The following is a 21,022-nucleotide window of genomic DNA, read 5'->3' as shown; positions in this document are numbered from 1 at the left end:
ATGGAATAGGGGCCGAATTTTACAAAGCATTTAAGTCCACAGTCGCTCAGTTACTGCTAAGAGTTCTAGATGAAGCTTATGAAAGAAAACAAGTGCCACTCTCATTCACCACGTCGTACATAGTATTGATTCCGAAATCAGATGTCCCAGAAAAGAGGTTGTTGGTGGGGAACTATCGCCCGATAAGCCTCACCAACGTGGACTATAAATTGTACATGAAGGTTTTAGCAAAGAGATTGCAGAGCATCATTACGAAATTGGTTGGGCCGCACCAGACTTGCGGAATCAAAGGTAGGAGTATTGCCACAAATGTGCACGTCGCACGGACCGTGCTGGAATGTTGCGATGTGCTCGGGGACCGCATCGCTATGATGCAACTAGATCTGGCACAAGCCTTCGATCGCGTTTCCCATGATGTCATTTTCAGCATTTTAAAGCACGCTAATGTAGGCCGTATTATTGCAGAAGGTGTCAAGATGGCATATGCAAACTGCACCACGCGCATTATTGTTAATGGTGACCTCACAGACAGGATAGCAGTTCATTCGTCGGTAAGGCAGGGATGCCCGCTATCGCCTCTGCTGTTTGCGGCCTACTTGGAGCCACTGTGCTTAGCTATCATCAAAAGTGAGAGCATCACGGGCTTTCGATTGCAGTCGACTCACGTCAAAATCCTTGCTTATGCGGACGATATTGCGGTATTCTGTTCAGACACAGGCAGCATTACCGAGGTGATCAGCTCGGTGGATAAATTTTGCAAACAAATGTGGGTGTCTCATAAACTGGGACAAAAGCTCTGGCTTTTGGCATGGCGACTGGGAAGCGATGCCTGAACACTTTTCCAGGATGCGATGGTCGTCTTTGCCGACGCAATATCTCGGCGTCCCCTTAGTGCATTATCGCGATGCAAGTGAACACTGGAATGAGGATATGTCAAGGGCGACGGAGAAAGCAGATGCCTGGAAAGGGAGGCAGTTATCAATGTTTGCGCGAGCCTCCGTCTGCAATCTTTTCCTTGTATCCAAAATATGGTATTTGATGAATGTGCTGTGCGCATCTCGGGCCAGTATTCAAACGATGCATCGAGTATTTGCTGTTTTCATTTGGTCGTCAAACTGGGAGAGAACCAGTCGTACCAATCTGTTTCTTTCAGTGAAAAAAGGAGGCCTCGGCCTTGTGCATTTATTTCTGCGTCAAGTTGTTTCGCGTTTTTTCTTTCTTCGAAATCAAAGGGATAATTTTCTTATGACTGTTATCCAAGTGCGGTTGCAGAGACTTCTTCCTGAATTTGTCGTCTCATCTTGTGCGAATATGTATGGCACTGTCAATGGTTACATGCGAGAGGTTGTACTCTCTTTTAGGCTGCTCCATGTGCGATTTTCCCTTGAGTACTTATCTAAAGTGTCAAAGCAAAAGCTGTATAAGGATCTGGTGGACACCATGTTACCGACCCCAATCTACCGGTTACCTTATCGTGGAGGCCCAGGGCACGATGTATTAAAGAGAGTTAAAAATATGCCTGTGAACCCATGTACGAAATCCTTTTTCTTTAAATTGCACTCGAATACACTTCCTGTTAAAACGTGGCTGCACGAAAAGGGGATTTTTGTCCCATGGACCACAAACTGTCTATTATGCAAAAAACCCGAGACAGTAGAACATGTATTTCTGGGCTGTTGGGACCCTATTTTCTATTGGGATGTCCTCCAACGAACAGTCAAAAAAGGTTTTCCCCTGGACCCCTACGGCATCAGATTCTTGCCAATTCAGAATGAAGCAGGAGTACCGTATGATTTAATCATGCTTCTGGGCCTCCACAGCCTCTGGAGGACACGGATTCAAGTGCGACACGCGGATGTTAACGTTCGCTCGGTGCGCGAAAACTTTATTGAAAGAGTTGCGAGCTTGAGAGAAATGTACCGAGCACAAGCTGACCCACCTGAATGGATTACTGTATTTGATCAACTGGTCGCATTGAGAAAATTTTAAGCCCTGATACGTCAGCCAAGTTAGACTGATGTTTTTATCATTTGCACCTTTTTTGTTTTGATGTCACAGACGGCAATAAAGAAAAAAAAAGCTGTAGCTCAGTGGTAGAGCGCTGGTCTTGTAAACCAGCGGTCGTGAGTTCGCACCTCACTGGCGCCTTCGCTTTTGTTTTGGCCCAGAGGAAGATTATAACTTTGTGTCATAGAATGAATCGGCCCTGAACTGTGGCCGCTGTAGCTCAGTGGTAGAGCGCTGGTGTTGTAAATCAGCGGTCGTGAGTTCGAACCTCACTGGCGGCTTCGCTTTTGTTTTGGCCCAGAGGAAGATTATAACTTTGTGCCATAGAATGAATCGGCCCTGAACTGTGGCCGCTATAGCTCAGTGGTAGAGCGCTGGTCTTGTAAACCAGCGGTCATGAGTTCGAACCTCACTGGCGGCTTCGCTTTTGTTTTGGCCCAGAGGAAGATTATAACTTTGTGTGACAGAACGAACCGGCCTGAACTGCGGCTGCTATAGCTCAATGGTGAATTCGACTTCCGGTTACCGAGCGTGACAGACGTGTGTATCATGGGCTCCCAAGGAGCGGATTAAACAACCCAGCCGGGCCGCGCTATCAGGAGTACGGTCAAACCGAACGAGGACTACCAGCTGATTTTTCCGCATTTGCCAAAAGGTTCGAGTGTTCTGCATACTCTTTTTTTTGCATGGCGACATGCGAGCCAGGCCATACCGTGTTGAAAACTTCCGTGACGCTCTTGAGCGTCTGTCATTGCTGCCGGAAGTGGTTGCCCTCGGGGCATATCAGATGAATCATGTTTGGGCCATAACATTCTGCAATGAAGAAGGAAAAAACAAAATGCTACAGGCGGTGGCGTTCAACGTCAAGGACCACCGCTGTGTGCTCATTGGCCCATGCAGCCAGGGCGTCACGCTGAAGCTGTTCTGGCTGCTGTTCGGCGTGAAAGATGACAACGTGAAGGCAGCTCTGTCGGCTTTTGGAAAAGTGACCGACATAACCTGGTACATGCGGAAAGTCAAAGGCTGCGTCGACAAGTCGTCTACTACGCGCTCAGTGACATTGAAGCTGAAGGTGGGCCTCACGATCGAGGACTTACCGCACCAGCTGCGTGTTGGAGAGGACGTGGAGCTCGTCCACGTTGCTGGCAGAGCTCCACTCTGCCTCCGGGGCCGCGGCACCGGACACATACGTCGGGGGTGCCGTGTGCCACGTTGCGGGCTCTGTCGTCGCTTCGGCCACGACGACGCCCAGTGCGTGCGAACATATGCTACCGTAGCTGGTCCTGGTCGTAGCGATACTGCTGAGGAGCATATTATGGACGAAGTCTATGCGGTAGAGGCGACCCGTGAGAGTTGGGAAGACACAGTACCGAAAAGCATAGCCTCAGAAAAAGCAACGTTTCCCACCAAACATGGGGCTTCCAACTCAGCAGAACTATCTCTGTCTGGCACCAGAACTGAGGCGGGAGTGGGAAAAGCAGATGTTGTTAGGGTTGTAGCACCTGAGACGGCTTTGAAGCCGACTGGCGAAAAGGACATTGACACGGAGGTGCCCGCGGCGTCAACTTTGCCAGCGAAGAGGACGCACGACGAAGCTGATGACAATGCGACGAGCTACGAAGGAACGGACCATGAGGAAGCTCTCCCCAAGGCGCCTCCTGTTCGACGCGCGGCCTACAAGCCCAGGCCGAACGTCCCTCCTGATCGTAGGACTTCGTCGGCTGTTCCTCCGCCTTAGCTGAGGTGCCTTGCTGGGTCTTCGTCTTGGTAACCCGGTCTTCGTTCGTATTGAGTGCTGACACCACCGCACTTTGTAAACTGCAATGATTTCTGATGAGGTCAGCTGCAAACCGATGTGAGTTGGAGAACGGCGAATCCCAACCATTTAGACGGCGTCTGAAATAGCATCTAGCTTCCGTATTGCCACACTGAACGTGAGAGGTCTTTCTGCGCTAAGCAGGCAAAATCAGCTTAAGCGTCTCCTGTTCGAAAACGAAATCGATCTGTTGGCTGTTCAAGAGACAAAAATTGAAAGTGAAGACTTGACAGATGCGATGGTTTAAATTTACCGCGCACAGTTCAGTGTTCGCGTGGGCTATGCAACCGAAAAGTCGGGGGGGGGGGGGGGGGGGGGTGTCTGGTTTTAACTCGAAACTGCAAAGTCGTCGTGGAAACTGTTTTTTCCTGTGAAAGTGGCCGGATGGTAGCATGCGATTTTTACTTTTCTGGTATAGAGTGGAGAGCTCTGTGTGTATATGCAGCATTATAGAATTCCCGGACGAGGTGTCTTTTTTCGCCGTGTTCAACCTTTCCTGCTGACAGAAAAGCGTGTCTTTGAGATCTTAACTGTGTGTTTAGACCTGAAGATAGAACAACGAACAAAACCCTGCGGGACACGAGTGCCGAGTGGCTATTCGAGATGATTAACCAGGCAGAACTGGAAGATATTGGCATTGTTATGCACGGTGGAGAACAAGCACAGTACACGCATTTCCAAGGCGATAGTCATGCAAGGCTGGACAGAATTTATGTTCCTTCGGAGGTTGCGCCCTTGTGTTCCCAGTACCAGACTGTGCACGTCATCTTCAGTGATCATTCTTTACTCGTGGTCACACTTGGGTGAGGAAAAGGACTGTCAAGTTTAGTAGGGAATTATGAAAATTTAATGACACATTGTTGCAGGATGAGAAGTTTAGCAAGAAACTAAAAGACTCAGCTTGTAAGAAAAAGAGTCAGACTTTATACAAACATGGGAACAATTTAAATGCGATGCGAAAGTGGCTGCTATAGAAAGAGCATGTGTTTTAAAGCTTAAAGAAAAACAGCACGAAAAGCAACTTCGTACCGAGCTTGATTTCATGCTCAGCATGGAAGGCCTCACGCAGGGGTTGTACAGAGAAGAAATAAAAGAGACCAAAACTAAGCTTGAACTAATAGATGAAACTGAATATCGAGGTGCTGTGATAAGGGCGCGCAGCGAAAGATTTTAGCTTGGGGAGACGCCCACAAAAAGGGTGCTTAGCGACGAAAAACAGTACGCAGTTTCGAAAGAGATGAAGGAAATTTGTTATCGCAATGACCTAACTTACGATTCTGAGATGATTGAAAGGGCGTTTCTGGAATATTACCAAAACTTGTTAAGCCTTAAAACGCCTGATGTTGAACATTACAAAACTGCATTCCTGTCGCTGATGCCAAGAGTCGAGGATGACCTGGCGCAGGTGCTTGAGGAGCCTATAAAGGCAGCAGAAATCGAGGCTGCAATACAGTAGCTGAGCTTAAACAAGTCGCCTGGCCCGGACGGCCTCGGTGCCGCACTTTACAAGGCTTTCAAAACAAAAATGGCAATAGCATTACAAAGCGTATTAAGCGAGTGTTATAAAAGAACGTTAACTCCGCCGTCATTTCGAACATCCCACGTGGTGTTCATCCCAAAATCGGATGACCCGAGTAGGTTGCATTCAGTTGAGTTTTACCGCCCAATAACTAACTAACCTAGACTACAGAATGTATATGAAAGTGCCAGCCGGACGACTCCAAACAGTAATTAAAATCCTTGTTGGCCCACACCAGACCTGTGGCATAAAAGACAGAACCATTTATACTAATGTACACGTAGCTAGGAGTGTCCTTGAAAGTTGTGATGCCACGGAGGGTCATGTCGCCATGATGCAACTAGACCTGCATAAGGCGTTCGATAAATTGTGCATGAAATTTTGTTCGCGCTTTTGGAGCATGTGAATGTTGGATGTATCATCACTGATGGCGTGAAAATGGTGTATAATGGCTGTGCATCAAGGTTTATAATTAAGCGCTTGAGTAATAGTATTCCTGTCTTGTCCCCAGTGAGGCAGGGTTGCCCTCTTTCTCCACTGCCTATTGCACTTTACCTGGAGCCCTTTTGTTTAAGGCTGTTAAGTAGGCAAAACATTCGAGGTTACGCCTTTTGTCATAATGAAGTGAAGGTATTGGCGCATGCACATCATATAGCAGTGTTCTGCAGAGACCAGGAAAGCGTGCAAGAAGTGGTGAGAGAAGCGGTAAATTTTTGTGATGCAAGTGGCTGTGCGATAAGCTGGCAGAAATGTTTTGGTTTTTCGCATAGAAACTGGTAGGCCACGCCAGAAATATTCTGTCGAATGAAGTGGGTAGACACGCCAGGAAAGTACCTTGGCGTGCCGCTAACCAACTACAGAGAAAGCAAGGAATATTGGGTCCATGAAGCCGAACGAGTCAAAGCTCAGACAAGCAAATGGGGCAGTCACAACATTTACATGTTTCGAAGAGCTACGGTGTGCAACATGTTTTTAATAGCGAGGATTTTTTATGTTCTGCAAGCGTTAACTTTGCCAAGGACTTCAGTGCAAAGGTTGCACAGAGTGTTTGCAACGTTTCTTTGGTCGTCAACATGGGAACGTAGCAGCCGATGCAATTTGTTCGACAAGGTGCGGAACGGTAGGCAAGGGATATCAAATTATCTCTGAGACAGATAGTGACTAGATTCTTTTTCTTGCGTCAAGATAGATTTTCTGCGAACTGTTATACAAGTGCGATTGTCAGAATCACTGCCTGATTATGGTGTGTCGTCCATGTCTGCAGGTCGTAGTGGGTTATGTGCTTTCTTGGAAGAAGTTTGAGCAGTCGGTATTCTGAGGTCAAAATTTTCCGATGAGCATCTAGCCATTGTAAAAAGGAAAAGTATGTATAAGGACCTGCTCGATGTGTTTCTGCCAGTGCCTGTTTATCGCAGTGCATATCTTTTGGGTCCTGAACGAGAGGAGCTAAAAAGATTCGAAGGAATTCTGATGAAGCCTTCAGTGCGTTCTTTCTTTTTTTTCGGTTGCATACTGGAACCCTCCCAGTGAAGCCATGGTTGCAGAGTAAAGGCCTTTGTGTACCTTAGTCAGTAGAATGCTTTATTTGCAAAAAAGTGGAAACTATAGAACATATCTGTCTTGACTGTCATGAAGCTGTTTTTCTTTGGAATGTCTTGAAACGCTCCCTGAAAAAAGAGTTACCCTTGACGCCTTTTGGAATACGCTTCCTACCATGTACAGAACCAGGTGAAGTGCCTTGCGACCTGCTAATGTTGCTCTGCAGCCTATGGCGCACGCGAATGGATGGCAGGCATGAACATGTTGTTGTGCATCCTGCTTATCAGTATTTCATTGAAAGCACCATCTATAAACTGGAAGTTTTCGGACAGCAAGATCCTCAACCTGATTGGCTGCCTGTCCTCGACCAACTAAAATCATTTAACCCATTTATTATCGTGCACTAGCTAGAAACTGACCAGTGCTTTTATTGTCATGTAATTGTATTTCTGTGTTTTGTTTGTCCGGCCGAGTCGGTAATAAAGAAAAAAAAAGCCATAGCCCAGTGGTAGAGCGCTGGTCTCGTAAACCAGCGGTAGTGAGTTCTAACCTCATTAAAGGCCTGCCTGCTTTTGGTTTAACGGTGAGGAAGAGATTTATGCCATTTCTCTTGATAGGATGATGCTCATTAGAGCGGCCGCGATAGCTCAGTGGTGATTCGGCTTCGGGCCACGCCCGTGAACGGACGCAGGATGCAGGGCTCCGTAGGAGCGGTATCAGTGGCCCAGAAGGGCCGCGGAAACAGGATTTTAGATACTTCAGAGCACACAACACAGTCCAAAACCTCGCACAGTGGAGGCGCTAGTCGAAACCAACCACTCAACTTAGCGCCACTCCTCAAGCAGTGCCAGAAATTAACCCGAAATCCGCCAGGCTTCTATGCAATAAAAATAGGTAGTATGCATAAAATTGAACCGAAAATTCTCGAGTTCACAGCAATAGTCGTGGCTATAAAGCGAGTCTACACGCAACCTCAAAACCGCCAAAGTCAAATCGCCACGTAGCACGATTAAGGCGTTGTCTCTCAAAGCTTTGTCCTACAAATCAAACTTCATAGAAAAACGAAAAGCTATGTCACACCAATACCCTCTGTCAGCTAAAGGAGTTTGTCTCACATCGAAATTTTCATCACCTTGCCCTTAAACGATAATTCCGAGGAAACATTGCTGAGAAGCTTGCCATCTCGAAGTTGAGACTGCTTTGAAACTAGAAGATAATAACTCTGTGTCCTGTTATTCAAGCCGCGTGCCAGTACACTATGCGCTGACGGCTCCTTTCCGTGAGAGTCTGTGAACGCAATCGGCTAACAGCTGTAAAAAAAAGCCCCGTGCAAAATCGCACCCCAAGTTCCCTCAACAGACGCAATGAATACTGTCAAATACCGGGAATTGGAAAACACCACATTTTGTCGTAACGTGACAGCGCACTACACATGTGAGACTGATTTAAGTGCTTGGCAAAAAAGAAAATTTACATTTCACTGTTGTCTTCCTTTCTTCCTAAGGGAAAATTATAAACATAACAACTAAAAAGAAAGTTCTTGGTCCTAACAATTTACAATACAGGACCCAGCAGAAACTTCCACTGAGCCGTAGCTTGTCATCTTGTGTTCAAAGAACGCAACTAACGCATTCAAACCGCTCACAAAAAGGAAAACTGCAAGCACAAGTTCTTTTTCGTGTGCTCAGGGATGCATAGTTCAGCCGTGCCCATCGGGTTCGTATCCGTCTGACTTTCGCTCCAGCCGCGGAAGCGCGACGAATGAAGTCACCCCTCGCATTGGACATTCCTTGATCACTGTCTTTGTCTCTGTGCCCTGTCCAGACACTGCGAAAGCCTCGATAGCGCGTGTAGTCCTAGTCCCTACTATACAACAGTGGTCTGCTAGCCAGGGGAATAATTCCCCTCCCCCCCCCCCCTTCACAATTTGATCCAGCTGCACGTCCCCCTTGTGACCCTTCTGCTGACACAGCAGACGCAAGTGAGTTTCTCGTGCCCTTGAGTGTAGTTGACACCACAAACTTGCCGTGGTGGTTTACGCCAGCACAGACTCCGCACCGAATGACTCTTCCATCGTTGGCTCACACAGTTCTCCCTTTCCTTACGGCGCAGTTCAGGTGTCCACCAAGATCTGAAACAATTAGTGCCCCATTTTCTTTCCTCTATAACCAATAACGATAACGCAGCAAGCCGGAAGCTTCGCGGCGAACGCGCCTTTGATGCTCGCTGCGTTGTTCGCCGCTCCCACCGTGATTCCTGCGTCCCCGCACGGCCCCCACTGCGCCTGAACGAGACGAGCGGGACTGACAGACTGACTGAAAAAAATTATATATAACAATATTTACAGGGAGTGAGGGGATCGGTCCTTAAGGGTCCGTCCCTAACAAACGCTAGGTGGGCTGCTCATTACAGGAGCCCATTGGCTGTAGCTGCTGCTTGGGCGCGCCCGACCAGGGCCTTTTCAGGTCAGGTCAGGTCAGAGCAGCCGACCAGATCAGAGCAGCCGAGCAGGGCCGCCTCCCAGTCCTCCTCCCGGGTAGGGTTGGGGATAGGGGGGAAGGTGCGGGGTTGATTGGCATGCCCACACCATGTGGTAAAGGTCCGAGGACTTTTCCCTACAGTGCGGCCACTCCCCTGTGCACGCAGGGTCGAAATGTTTGATGACTGCCGGGCACAGCAGTGTTTTAGTATAAAGGCGAAGGAGTAAGCGTTCCTCCGCCTTCCTGAGGCTCTTGCAGGGCTTATGAAAGATTGCATGACCGAATTGTTAATATTGGATGATTTACTTGAGGGTAAAAGCTGGATTGGGGTCGGAGTCCGCATCGGGGGGAGGCGAGGGTGATGCCCGGAGAGTGAGCGCGCGGGCAGCGGCGTCGGCCGCTTCGTTGCCCTCGAGACCCATGTGCGCGGGAGTATGGACTAGTATAGTATGGACTCCCTCGTTGGCGGGAGTCCATACTATGGTGCGGGACGCGGGAGCCCCGAGACAATTGCTGTTCTGAAGTATTCGGTATGCCAAATAAGGAATAAAGCCCGTTTCGATGTTCCTGCAGGCCCCTCGCGAGTCGGTAATGATGACCCGCGAGTCCTGATCGGCGGCGGCGAGCGCGATTGCCACCTCTTCCGCATGAGTAATGTCTTGTGCTTTGAACGTAACGCTGTTCACTGCGGTGTTTTGGTGGACGATTGCGGCCGTGTGCCAACCCCCATTGTGTGGGCCGGTGGCGTCCGCGTAAAATACTCCGCGTTTGTTTCCATAGTAGCGTGCCAAGGCTCCCGCCCGCGCGAGGCGCCGGCCACTATGGTCTTCTCGTGTCATGTTGGCCGGAAGAGGGCGTACGTGCAGGGCGTATCACCAGATTTCGGGAATGCACACGAGCTCCTCCGTCAGTGTTGCGTGTTGGATGTGAAGTCCGGCAAGCAGGCGGCGATCCGAAGGCCTCTTTGAGAGTCTTCTGTAGTGGTTTGTCAAGTGTGCTTCTCGGAGCTCCACGGAGGTGTTGACCATACCCACACCCAGGAAGCGCTGGTTGGACGTGGTGACCGGGAGGTCGAGGGCACGCTTGTAAATCTTACGGAGAACCACCTCAAGGGCTTTCTCGTCACATTTGCGACGGTGGAGGTAAGGAGTCGAGTACAAGACTCGACTGGTTACGAATGCGTGCGCCAGCCGCAAGGAATCTTTGCACCATAACCCCCCGCGATTATGGGAAACCCAGCGGATTATGCGGCCCACCTGGTCCCCCACCTTGCGCAATTTGGCCAGTGTTGTGTCGACACGGCGGTGTTTATTCATAAAGAGACTCAGTACTCTGATCTCAGCGTGTTCTGGGAAGGGTCCGCTCGCTAAGGACAGTTCGATTTCGGTAGTGCACTTCGGCCAGGGCCGAAGGTGCACAAATTCCGATTTGGCCGGGGAGCATTCAAGGCCGCAGTGGCGGGCGTAGGCGTCCACAATATCCACCGCTTGCTGCAGGTTGGCTTCAATGTCTCCAACCGATCCTTGCTTAGCCCAGATGGTGATGTCGTCAGCATAGAGCGCGTGCTGTATGCCTTCGACACTTTCCAGTTGAGCTGGAAGTTTCATCATTGCCAAATTGAATAGTAGGGGTGAGAAGACCGCGCCCAGCGGGGTTCCTCTCGTACCTAATTGGTAGGGGCTGTGTTGTTTACCTTGTATCCGGATATACGATTGCCCGGCCGAGAGAAATTGTCTAATGTTCTGAAACGTGTTGTGTCCACAGTTGGTTTGCGAGAGTTGCTTTAAAATGATCTCGTGTGTTACATTGTCGAAAGCCCCTTCAAATCGAGGGCGAGTACTACGTTGTCATTAAGGGGGTATTCGACGGGATTCACAATTTCACGGTCTAATTGAAGCAGGACATTCTGCGGGGACCGGTGCGGGCTCAACCCGAACATGGTGTCTGCGAATGCATTTAGGTTTTCCAAAAACTCAGACAGCCTGTCTCGCACCATAGTCTCCATCAGCTTTCCCGCACAAGACGTGAAGGAGATGGGGCGGAGGTTGCCCGTGTTTGTGGCTTTCCCGGCTTTAGGAATGAAAATGACCAGGGCGGCCTTCCATTCGATTGGGAGGGGTGCCTCACCTAGCCAGATCGAGTTCATGTATGCGAGGAGCGCCTCATAGGCCGGGTCGGGAAGGTTCGCAAGTAATTTCACAGTTATTTTGTCCCTTCCCGGCGCCGTTCCTCGTTTCATTTTACTCAAGGCCGCCTTCAGGTCGTGGAGCCGGAACGGTCGATCCAGTTCCGCGTTCTCAGAACCTGCATACGAGTACGCTGTCCCTCGGGGGGCCTGTTGGATGCAGAGGTAGTGATCGCGTAATTTGCATGCTAATTTTGAGGTATCTCCGCTAAAGCTATGGATAGCCCGTTGGAGATGTTTTTGTGCCTAGGCTCTAGTTTTAGTCGGATCGATCAAAGCGCGAAAGAGAAGCCAAGTGCTCCGGCTAGACATCTGCCTAGCAGCGGTCCACCCAATTCGAGTTGGCGAGCTGGGCCGCATACTCAGCCGTTCGCTGGGTGAACTCGGCTATGCGAATTTTGAGTTTGCGATTATGTTTTTGGCGCCGCCATCTGCGGACGAGGCTGTGCCGCGCCTCCCAGAGGTGCAGGAGGTGGTTGTCTACCTCCGGCGTGGCCTATGATAGTTGAACTTGAGTTTCTACCAAACGAAGATGTGTAACCTATTCTTGTGACCACGCGTGGTAGCCTTGTTCGTAAATAGGGGCCGAATTAGTGTAGGTGTGCCGGAACTTTCTCCAGTCAGGCAGGCGGGCTTGGGCGTGGGATCTTGCGAGTGGTTTGGTTCTGACGATGGTGTTGAGTATACAGTGGTCACTGCCGAGGGTTTCCTCGGTGTTGCTCCATTCTGCGTGTCTTATGTTTTTGGTGAAGGTAAAGTCCGGACACGTGTCCCGAGTCACGGATTTACCCACCCGCGTTGGATGTGCAGGGTCGGTGTGAACGGTCAGGCCCAGCGTGGACGCAAGTTCCGCTAGCTTGCGTCCGCGCTTCTCTTCACGCACGTACCTCCAGAGTGTGATATGAGCGTTGAAGTCACCCACGATCACCAGGGCGTCCCTGCCCGCAGCCTTCAGGGCGCGACTGAGGAGGGCTGCGAAAGTAACATTTTTTTTATCTTGGGCGAAGAATAGATGTTAAGTATATGTAGGGGTACGTTTTTTTCCTAAGCGGAAGAAGAGTGACCATCACATAGGATTATGCAGTATTGAGGTCCAAATCAACCAAGTTGGCTGTGTAATTTTTGTGCACGCAGATGCAGGTAGAGGGGTCCTGCTGGAGCGTAACATAATTTGTAAGAGTTGCGCCGCTCCCTAGCTCCTGGAGGGCAACCACCGCAGGAAGTGAATCGAATGTTGACAGGAGAGCCGTAGGTTCGCCAGCTTGGCGCGGGAACGGAATCCCCGGCAGTTCCACTGGGTAATTTGGATGGGGGTGTCCGAATTGGTATCAGGAGAGCGCCTTATTTGAGGCCTGTCCGCCATGGTCAGTTAAATTAGAGGGCGACTGTAGGGACGCTTCTCCGGAGCCCGTACTCGCGGTGAGGGGGCCATCCTCTATTCCGGAGAGCGAGGAGCTGTCATCGTCTTCTGCTAAAGTTTACATGGCACGACGCGAGGTTTTGGGATAGCGGCCAGACACGTCGTTGATTAGACCGCTGCCTCGTCGGACGCCTCGCGAAGATTGTGCGATGTGCTGTGCGACGATTGTGGGTACAATTTCGGTAATTTGTGCGATCGAGGATGTGATTACTGCGGAAATTTGACTTTCTAGGGCATTGAAACGGGCCTTCATGCGGGCCTCTAGACGGACCTCAAGTGCAGCTTCCGAGTTCAGTGCTGCGTTCGATGCCGCGGGCTCACTCTCCATTGCCTCGGTAGCCGGTTGCGAGGGGGAGTGATAAGGCTGTTTTTATTGCGATTCTAGGAGCGCAATTTTCTGGAGCAGCATCTCAATTTTGCCCTGAAGAGCTGCTATTTTGGTTTGCCCGGCACTGCACGCCGCAGGGAGGCAGGAGGGAGGGGAGGAGGAGGCAGCCCTGTCCGTACCGCTCATCTGCGTTCCATATTTCACGGCGTTGACCCAGGCGCCGGGCTTGTTGTGTGGTGGCGCTGTCGGCTGCATTACAGTAAAGCCCCTGGAAATTTTTAAAGTAGCGACAACCTTTGCAGAACGCCGCCTCTCCCTCTCCTGCGCCCGTCGCCTCTTCCCATTGGTCGATGGTTTCGCGCGCAAAAGTCCTTTAAACCCGCGCTTTTCGCGGCCGCGGACGCCATATTGTCCGCTCCAACCGCGCACTGTAGGTTCGGCAGGTGTCATTGCGGACACTGCGCTTTTGCTTGCTGTGAAGAACAGCGGCTTTTGTTTTGCTCGGAACGTGTGTCAGTCACCTAACTTCAAGCCGTCTATCTGTGCGGCATGACGGGCTGCTGCGCCTTCGGGTGCAAGAACCGTCACGACGGTGGAAAGCGGTTCTTCGCGATCCCATCATCGAAAACCGACGCGGGCCGGAGGAAGGTTTGGTTACACAGAATTGGCCGGGCGAAATTTAACGCAACGCCATCGATCAGACGGGTCAGTGACGTGCTTTCAATAGCTGCTGAGTTTTCCTTTTTTTTTTTTCAAGCTACGCTGTGCTGTGGTTCGCAATCGAGCGTATGGCCGCAGTAAGCTCGACATAAGGGCGCTTGCGTTGAGCGCATCGTGATTGCACGCACGCAAACGTGTAACTGACGCGAGGCACACGTCTAACTGTAGAGTGACGTTCCTTAAATTTGAGCGCATGCCGCAGTTAGACATACGTGCGTACTATAAGCGGAGATCAAACGCTGCCGCACAAGGTTCTTCACCAGACGTGAGAAGCGGCCTTCCCTTAAACACGCAAGAGTATCCTCCAGCAGATTCATCGTCAGACGGAGTGATAAATGAGACATTGGTGGGTACAGAAAACAGCAATGCTAGTCAACAACTTACTCCGGCCGCCACGGATGTACGGCCTCAAGAAACTGCAGTGGTTCGTGCGACCCAACCCTTTGATTCTGAGGCAGCAGAGCTTAGGAAGAAGATAGCAGATCTCACAGCAGCCAATAATAAGCTGAAACATTACCATACAGAGTCTAAGAACACTGTCAAAAAACTAGAGAAGCAGAATCGCAAGCTGCAGAAAGAGGCAGCTAATTTCTCACGAAATACGAAGTTTTTAAATGAAGACCAAATTCGTGTCCTTTCTCGGTACAAGAATCGTGGCAATTCATGGTCAGCGCAAACAGTAAAGCAAGGCCTAAAAATTAAATTTGCTTGTGGAACCACTGGGTATGAAACGCTCAGAAAGATTGGCTACCCTCTTCCATCAAGCAGAACGTTAGCAAGAAGAATTCAGAGCCTAAAGTCTCTGCCAGGTATCCTGCGCGAAGTGATCGACGTGATGAGGTCGAAAGCAGAGGGAATGGAGGACGTGGAAAAAGACTGTGTTCTCTTTCTAGATGAAATGGAGATAGCACCCGGATTTGAGCTCGACCGTGTAGAAGACGTGATTTTGGGAGGAACGACCTTGCCCTCGAAGCCTGAAGAAGCAGCCAACCATGCTCTGGTGTTTATGCTAGGTGGGGTAAACCAAAGATGGAAGCAAGTCATAGCCTATGAATTTACTGGTAGGCACGTGGACGGCTCTGTACTCAAAACGTATGTCCTGGAAATAGTCCAGATATGCAGCCAGATTTCTCTAAGAGTACGGGTAGTCACCTGTGACATGGGTGCAGCAAATCGCGCATGTGGAGAGAATTTGGCTTTTCGAGTCACCGCCATTCGACAACTTCGTGCTCAATACCCCACCCAACCTTAGACGGGAAGGAACTTTTTTTCATCTCTGACCCAGCACATGTCCTTAAGAATCTGAAAGGACAGCTTCTAAACTGTAAAGTGTTCACACTCAGTGATGATACAGTAAGCAAGAACGGACTGACTTCCTCGAAGGTGAAACTAGAGCATATACAGGCCGTCTTCGACTATGACGCTGCCAATGAACTTAAGGTAGCACCAAATTTATCAGAAATCCACATTAGTGGCGGACACTTCACAAAGATGAAAGTTGGAGTCGCTGTCCAGCTTTTCCGCGAAGCCCCGCCAGTTATTCGGTTCCTAATAAAAGAAGGAGTGATTGAGCCAGAGGCCGAAACAACAGCGTGGTTTATGGACCTCGTTTCTAGGTGGTACGCCCTTATGTCATCGCGTCATTCCACCATGGCGCTAAGCCGCAGGAATATGACTAAATATCATGCCGCCTTGGACACACTGCGTATGGCAATAGACACGATCAGAGAACTGAAAATGGGCACTGGATCTCAGTGGAAGCCATCGCAAGCAGGGGTCCTAATTTCGACAACGGCGGTCCTTCGCCTTCAAGAAGTGCTTCTTGGCAGTGAAAGGTATGAATTCGTTCTGACTAGCAGACTGTTGCAAGACTGCCTAGAAAACCTTTTTTCTGTGGTGCGGCTCATGAAGCCAGTGCCCACTGCGTACGACTTGAAGTGTGCACTTCGACTCATCAGCGTCAGCCACTTTCTTCACACTCCCAGGTCGACAAGTTACGAACTTGACGATCGTGACTGCCTTGTCGATCTGCTTGCACACGCCAAGAAGGAAGGTACAGAAAACGAAGTCGACGAAATCAATGATTCGGAAATCCTGTTCATTGAAGAGCTCACGTCAACCGAGTGCCGTATCCTGTTTTTCCTTGGATGTTTTATTTTGAAAGGAATCCTAAAATTCATAACCTGTGCGTAGTGCAAGGCTGCTCTCCTTGGCAACCCTGACGATGAGTATGCTTCCCTCACTGCACTCAAGGAATACGTCAGGGATGGACGAAACCTCATATATCCCAGCAGAGATGTAATGAAAACACTGAAAAACTATGAAGAGCACTTTACCGCCGTCAATTCATGGTGTACCGACACATTTTTCACCATGAAGTCGCCACTTCGTTCTTTGATAGCATATCTTGAAGAGATAGACAAGCCCTCTGTGAAGACTTGCATGGCTCACAAAGAGCGAATAAGAAAAATGCTGACTGCTGCGTATGCCAGAGTGAGGATCCAAATTCATCTTCGCCAAAATCCGAGCCCTCATTTTAGTGGCCACGGAAGCAAAACTTGTGCTGGAGTCAGCCTTGCGTAACCAAGCCGGAATATGAAGTTCTGCGAAAGTTTTGCTTCGAAGCCTGAACTCTGCATCTCTCAACCTAATCAAAGTTAACAGCTCTAAGATTTCTTTTTAGACATTTGGAGCAATAAATTATTAATATTATTATGTATATATGCAATCACAACTGTTTTGTCAATTACAGTAATCTATTTTACACAGATGTCTTCTTTGAAAAAAGCCAATAATGTTCACGTTCCCATTAACAGAAATATTTGTAACTTTATTGTGTTTTCATAGCCACTCAATAAATGATTCCATGTTTGCTTGGGTGATAGTTTGTGTTCATATAGGTAGACCCAGACGAACAGGTGAGTGCTTATATTTTATTACCGTTGCTGATAATCTTTGTTTCTTCAAAACGTGCGAAACCAAGACGCTGTGTCATTGACCGCGTCTGCTCAGTTTTCTTAACATCCATTGCACTCACTTGTATTGGGGCATTTATAGCTCAAGACTTAAAAAAGAACGCCAAACAAGCTTAGATAGAAATCACCCGTTGCGTTTCAGCAATTCTGTTAAACTTGGTAGTTTGAAATTAACTACAAAAGAAGTGAACAGATTTATATACTTTCAGTTGAGGGAGGTGTGCTATATATTAAATTTTCAAGCTGCTCCTCCACGCAGTGGTTTGCGGAATTTTCAAGAGTTTTGTTCGTCCGGAGATTAAACATGCGTAGGAAGGACAGCTCCAATGGGTCTCCCAGAACCCGCGGTGGTATGCAGAATATGCCTTGACATAACCGTCATCGAGATTTAACTCATGTTAAAAGCGGCTCAAAACTTTTTATTGCATGCTCCTCTGCTTAGTAATGGTTCCCTTCATCGTAATCTATCGCAAAACTTGGTGAATAAATGCTTTCAGGGTTTCTTTCTCTCTGCTTCTCTGGGAGGAAGGTCGCTTGACGCGAGTAAGCTAGCTGACGACGCAAATTTATGTTGGGGTTGAGTGCTGTTTCTACACACCAATGGGCGCAGTGCATAAGAGATAGGTTTTGAACTATAGCGATAGATTCTAGAGAAGCTTCACTGACATAATTGGCGCATGTCTTGCATACTGTGAGGATCTGTGAGATTGCAGGTCTTATTTTGAATAAACACAAAAGTACAAACAATAAACGAGGCGGATTTTATCAAAAAGGAAACCAATTTCAATATGAGCGAGAAAAAAAGGAAAGGAACATGAGAACAACGCAACAACACACGGGAAAAACACACGGGGAAACAGAACAAGGTGCTTACGAAAAATGCAGAAAAAAGAGTCAAAGAGGAAAGTCACACTACTTGTCTTATTCGAGCAACGAGCGGAGAGGACTGGCTGGGTGTCGGGTAGTCAAGGAGTCTCTTGGCGTTCCAACGTCGATGCAAGGCTACCGCAGCGTCAGCGTTCGTGGGCTCCCGGCACGGTTTCCAGGTCTGGTATCCCGGAAAAAGGTCACGTAGGCGCCAGAGGCGGCCTGTGTGGAGCAGCTGACGGATGGACAGAGAAGAGTAGCGCCTGAGCCTGGTGGTTGAGGCTCTCGACGATGGAAGTCCAGGTCTGGTGGCCCGGACGTCTGCGGCTAAGGCCCAAGCCCGGAACTCGGGGAGCCAGCAGAACTCGTCCACGTCCGTCGCCCACCGCGCTCTTCTCTTCTCTGCCACGTCTGTTCGACCTGTCCCGGCGTACCCCTCAGCACGCGCTCCTCGTGCTTTGTCTTCTTCTCCTCACGAACGCCGCTGGGTGGCGCTATCTCCTTACAGAAGGCCCCCTCTTCGGAAGTTTTTTCCAAGGGAAAGAACTCGACTTCAGGAGAGCGACACCAGACGCGTTCGACGATCGCAACACAGAACACCGCACCACAGCGCTCACACTACACACCACACACAATACGACGGTCGTCAATGTTCGAAGCGTTCACCGACCTTCGCACACACAGCACAGAGAGCACATGGAAAGTCAACGTAAAGCGTCCATAGAGGGCGAAGAAACACGGAAAGCATAAAAAGTAGATAGCCGACACTCAAAAACAAGCATGAACGAACAAAAACAATTCCAACAACAGGTGTGGGCTACATTCTTCCGTATTCCATTGTTCACATCAAACCACTTCACCGTCGCGAGAACTTTTTCGGCTAGTACTTCCGTTTTCCTTTGTGAAACCGTTTTCTCCAAACCGACCTCGGTTTCCACCCTGATTTTACATGTTCCCGTCCTACGATGTTATTCACTCTGTTCTCCCTTGCCTTCGACACAGTCTGCTGACACATATCACACGATCTGACATAACTCTTAATGTCAGCCTGTACACCGGGCCAGTAAAACTCACTGAGCACCCTAGCTATTGTTTGCCGTATTCCATGATGGCCGGATAATGCACTCTTATGTGCCAACTTAAGAACTTGCGTGCGTAAGCCCTTCGGTACCACCGCTTGCTCAACGACTCGGCCAGGACACACTTGGTACGTTCGGAAAAGAACACCGTCAGCTGTGTCAAAAGAGTGGGTGGTCTGTCCCTTGCCATGAAATATTTGCCCCAACTTCCTGCGACACACCTCTAAGGTCGGGTCTTCTTCCTGTTTGAGGCGAAACTCCGGCCGTGACAAGTGGAGAGTGTTCAGAGTGGGGCTTTTACTACTCTCTGAAACCTTTGCTGTCACCATAAGGGAAGGAACATCGACCGCACCCGTCATGGCAAGGGAAACTGCCTGATCAGTGAGAACTGGCGGGTCAACCAAGAATGGAGGTTTAGCCCCGGGGACATTGCCTATTATAATGTCGTATAAGGGTGTAGACAAGCAGCGCGCGATGGCCTTACCCGAGAAGTATGGAGAAGAAATCACCACCTCCGCTTCCGGAACTTCTACACGAGTCCCATTGGCCAAGAATAATGTAGCCTGTTTCCCTGTAAGCGCCGCTGCTGGTACAAGGGACTCACGCACAACAATGCCGGTGCTGCCCGTATCCCGTAACACCGAACCAGGCTGGCCGAACACCTCGCCGTGCCCCACTGGCATAGCAACTTCCACCGGGTTGGAAGGACAGACCATCTCCCCCAACTGGCCCTCTACGCGCGTTACCACTGCAGTGCTATCGGGATGTGAATATCGAGGTGTCATGTAACAGGCGGACTCCTCACGGTCTCCTGGCCTCTTAGCTTTGCATGACTGGGCATCATGTCCTACCTCGCGGCACCAGGTGCAATACGATTGCTTCGGCTTCGTCCGACAATCCGCCGCCTTGTGCCCAGTCTTCTCGCAAAGAAAACACCGCAGGCGAGATTGTGAACCTGAAACCTCGTCCTTGGCTTTATTCATCGTATGCTCCCCCTGTTCTTTGAAGAACAACAAGTTATTTTGCCGCTGTGCTTCGAGAAAATGATCGGCAGCCTCCGCCAGCTTGGAAACTGTCTTGCCCTCCCGCTCACGTAAGAAAAGGGCTAAACGAGAATGACAGTTGTTCAGAAATTGTTCGCTCACGACCATCTCGCGAACCACCTCAAAAGTGCGGCCTGCTCCCCGCATCTCGACCCAACGGTCAAAGAAGCTAAACAACCTGGCAGCATATTGCGAGGCCGTTTCTCCATCCTGGGGCTTGCTCTGGCGAAACTTCTCTCGGTACCCTTCCGCGGTGAACCTAAACCTCTGAAGCAAGGCAAGCTTCGCTTTATCATAATCCACGGAATCCTCAGGCGAGAGCCGACCGAAGACCCTAAGTGCTTCGCCGCCAAGGCACAAGCTCAACGCCGTTGCCCACTTTTCTTTTGGCCAACCCTGCCCCGTGGCCACATGCTCAAACCTCTTTAAGTAGGCATCGAGGTCATCCCGCGCTTCATTGAACTCTGGTATGAGGCTGTGCGGGTTAATGGAGCTGGTCGATGAGACGCTACGCTCTCCACGGTCACTCGGAGGATTTGCGCCACCCTCCATGAGCCTTATTTGTAGCTGCAAGTTCCGCGCCTCTAACTCCAAGCGTTCCTTCGCAGCCTCTCGCTCAGCCTCTAAATTCCGTGCCTCTAATTCCAATTTCTGCTTCGCAGCTTCACGCTCAGCGGCTCTCTCTTCCCGTGCCTTACGAAGCTCGTCCTCCACCCACGCTCGTAACTCCGCGCCGCACAAGCCCATGCGCTCGCCTAAAGTAACCAAATCTGAAGCGCTCATATTGTTCCTAAATTAACACGAAAGGCAAATAAATAAAAACCGACCTCGTCCTGTCGTAGTAGACGCCAAATTTGTGAGGATCTGTGAGATTGCAGGTCTTATTTTGAATAAACACAAAAGTACAAACAATAAACGAGGCGGATTTTATCAAAAAGGAAACCAATTTCAATATGAGCGAGAAAAAAAGGAAAGGAACATGAGAACAACGCAACAACACACGGGAAAAACACACGGGGAAACAGAACAAGGTGCTTACGAAAA

General features: G+C 49.6%; 1 protein-coding gene, 2 non-coding genes and 2 pseudogenes across 3 annotated transcripts; 4 read left to right on the top strand and 1 right to left on the bottom strand.

The window, feature by feature from the left end:
* The first annotated feature begins 2,216 nt into the window (after positions 1–2,216).
* On the top strand, positions 2,217–2,288 carry TRNAT-UGU (transfer RNA threonine (anticodon UGU)). The gene has a single exon. It is a non-coding gene; the product is annotated as a tRNA-Thr (tRNA).
* Positions 2,289–2,356: 68 nt separating this feature from the next.
* TRNAT-UGU (transfer RNA threonine (anticodon UGU)) lies at positions 2,357–2,428 on the top strand. Its single transcript has one exon. It is a non-coding gene; the product is annotated as a tRNA-Thr (tRNA).
* A 128-nt stretch (positions 2,429–2,556) lies between these two features.
* On the top strand, positions 2,557–3,745 carry LOC149334301 (uncharacterized). The gene has a single exon (XM_089556233.1). It carries the CDS (start codon positions 2,702–2,704, stop codon positions 3,743–3,745), a length of 1,044 nt encoding a protein of 347 aa, XP_089412359.1. The 5' UTR covers positions 2,557–2,701.
* A 5,542-nt stretch (positions 3,746–9,287) lies between these two features.
* LOC149334300 (uncharacterized) lies at positions 9,288–12,978 on the bottom strand (annotated as a pseudogene).
* Positions 12,979–14,207: 1,229 nt separating this feature from the next.
* LOC149334299 (uncharacterized) lies at positions 14,208–16,656 on the top strand (annotated as a pseudogene).
* The last annotated feature ends 4,366 nt before the right edge of the window (positions 16,657–21,022 follow it).

Source organism: Amblyomma mixtum, chromosome 8 (genome assembly GCF_055824585.1).
Source record: "Amblyomma mixtum isolate Tamu chromosome 8, ASM5582458v1, whole genome shotgun sequence".
Classification (NCBI taxonomy): domain Eukaryota; kingdom Metazoa; phylum Arthropoda; class Arachnida; order Ixodida; family Ixodidae; genus Amblyomma; species Amblyomma mixtum.
The sequence above is the reverse complement of the archived record's forward strand: the minus strand, read 5'-3'. Positions and strand labels throughout refer to the sequence as shown.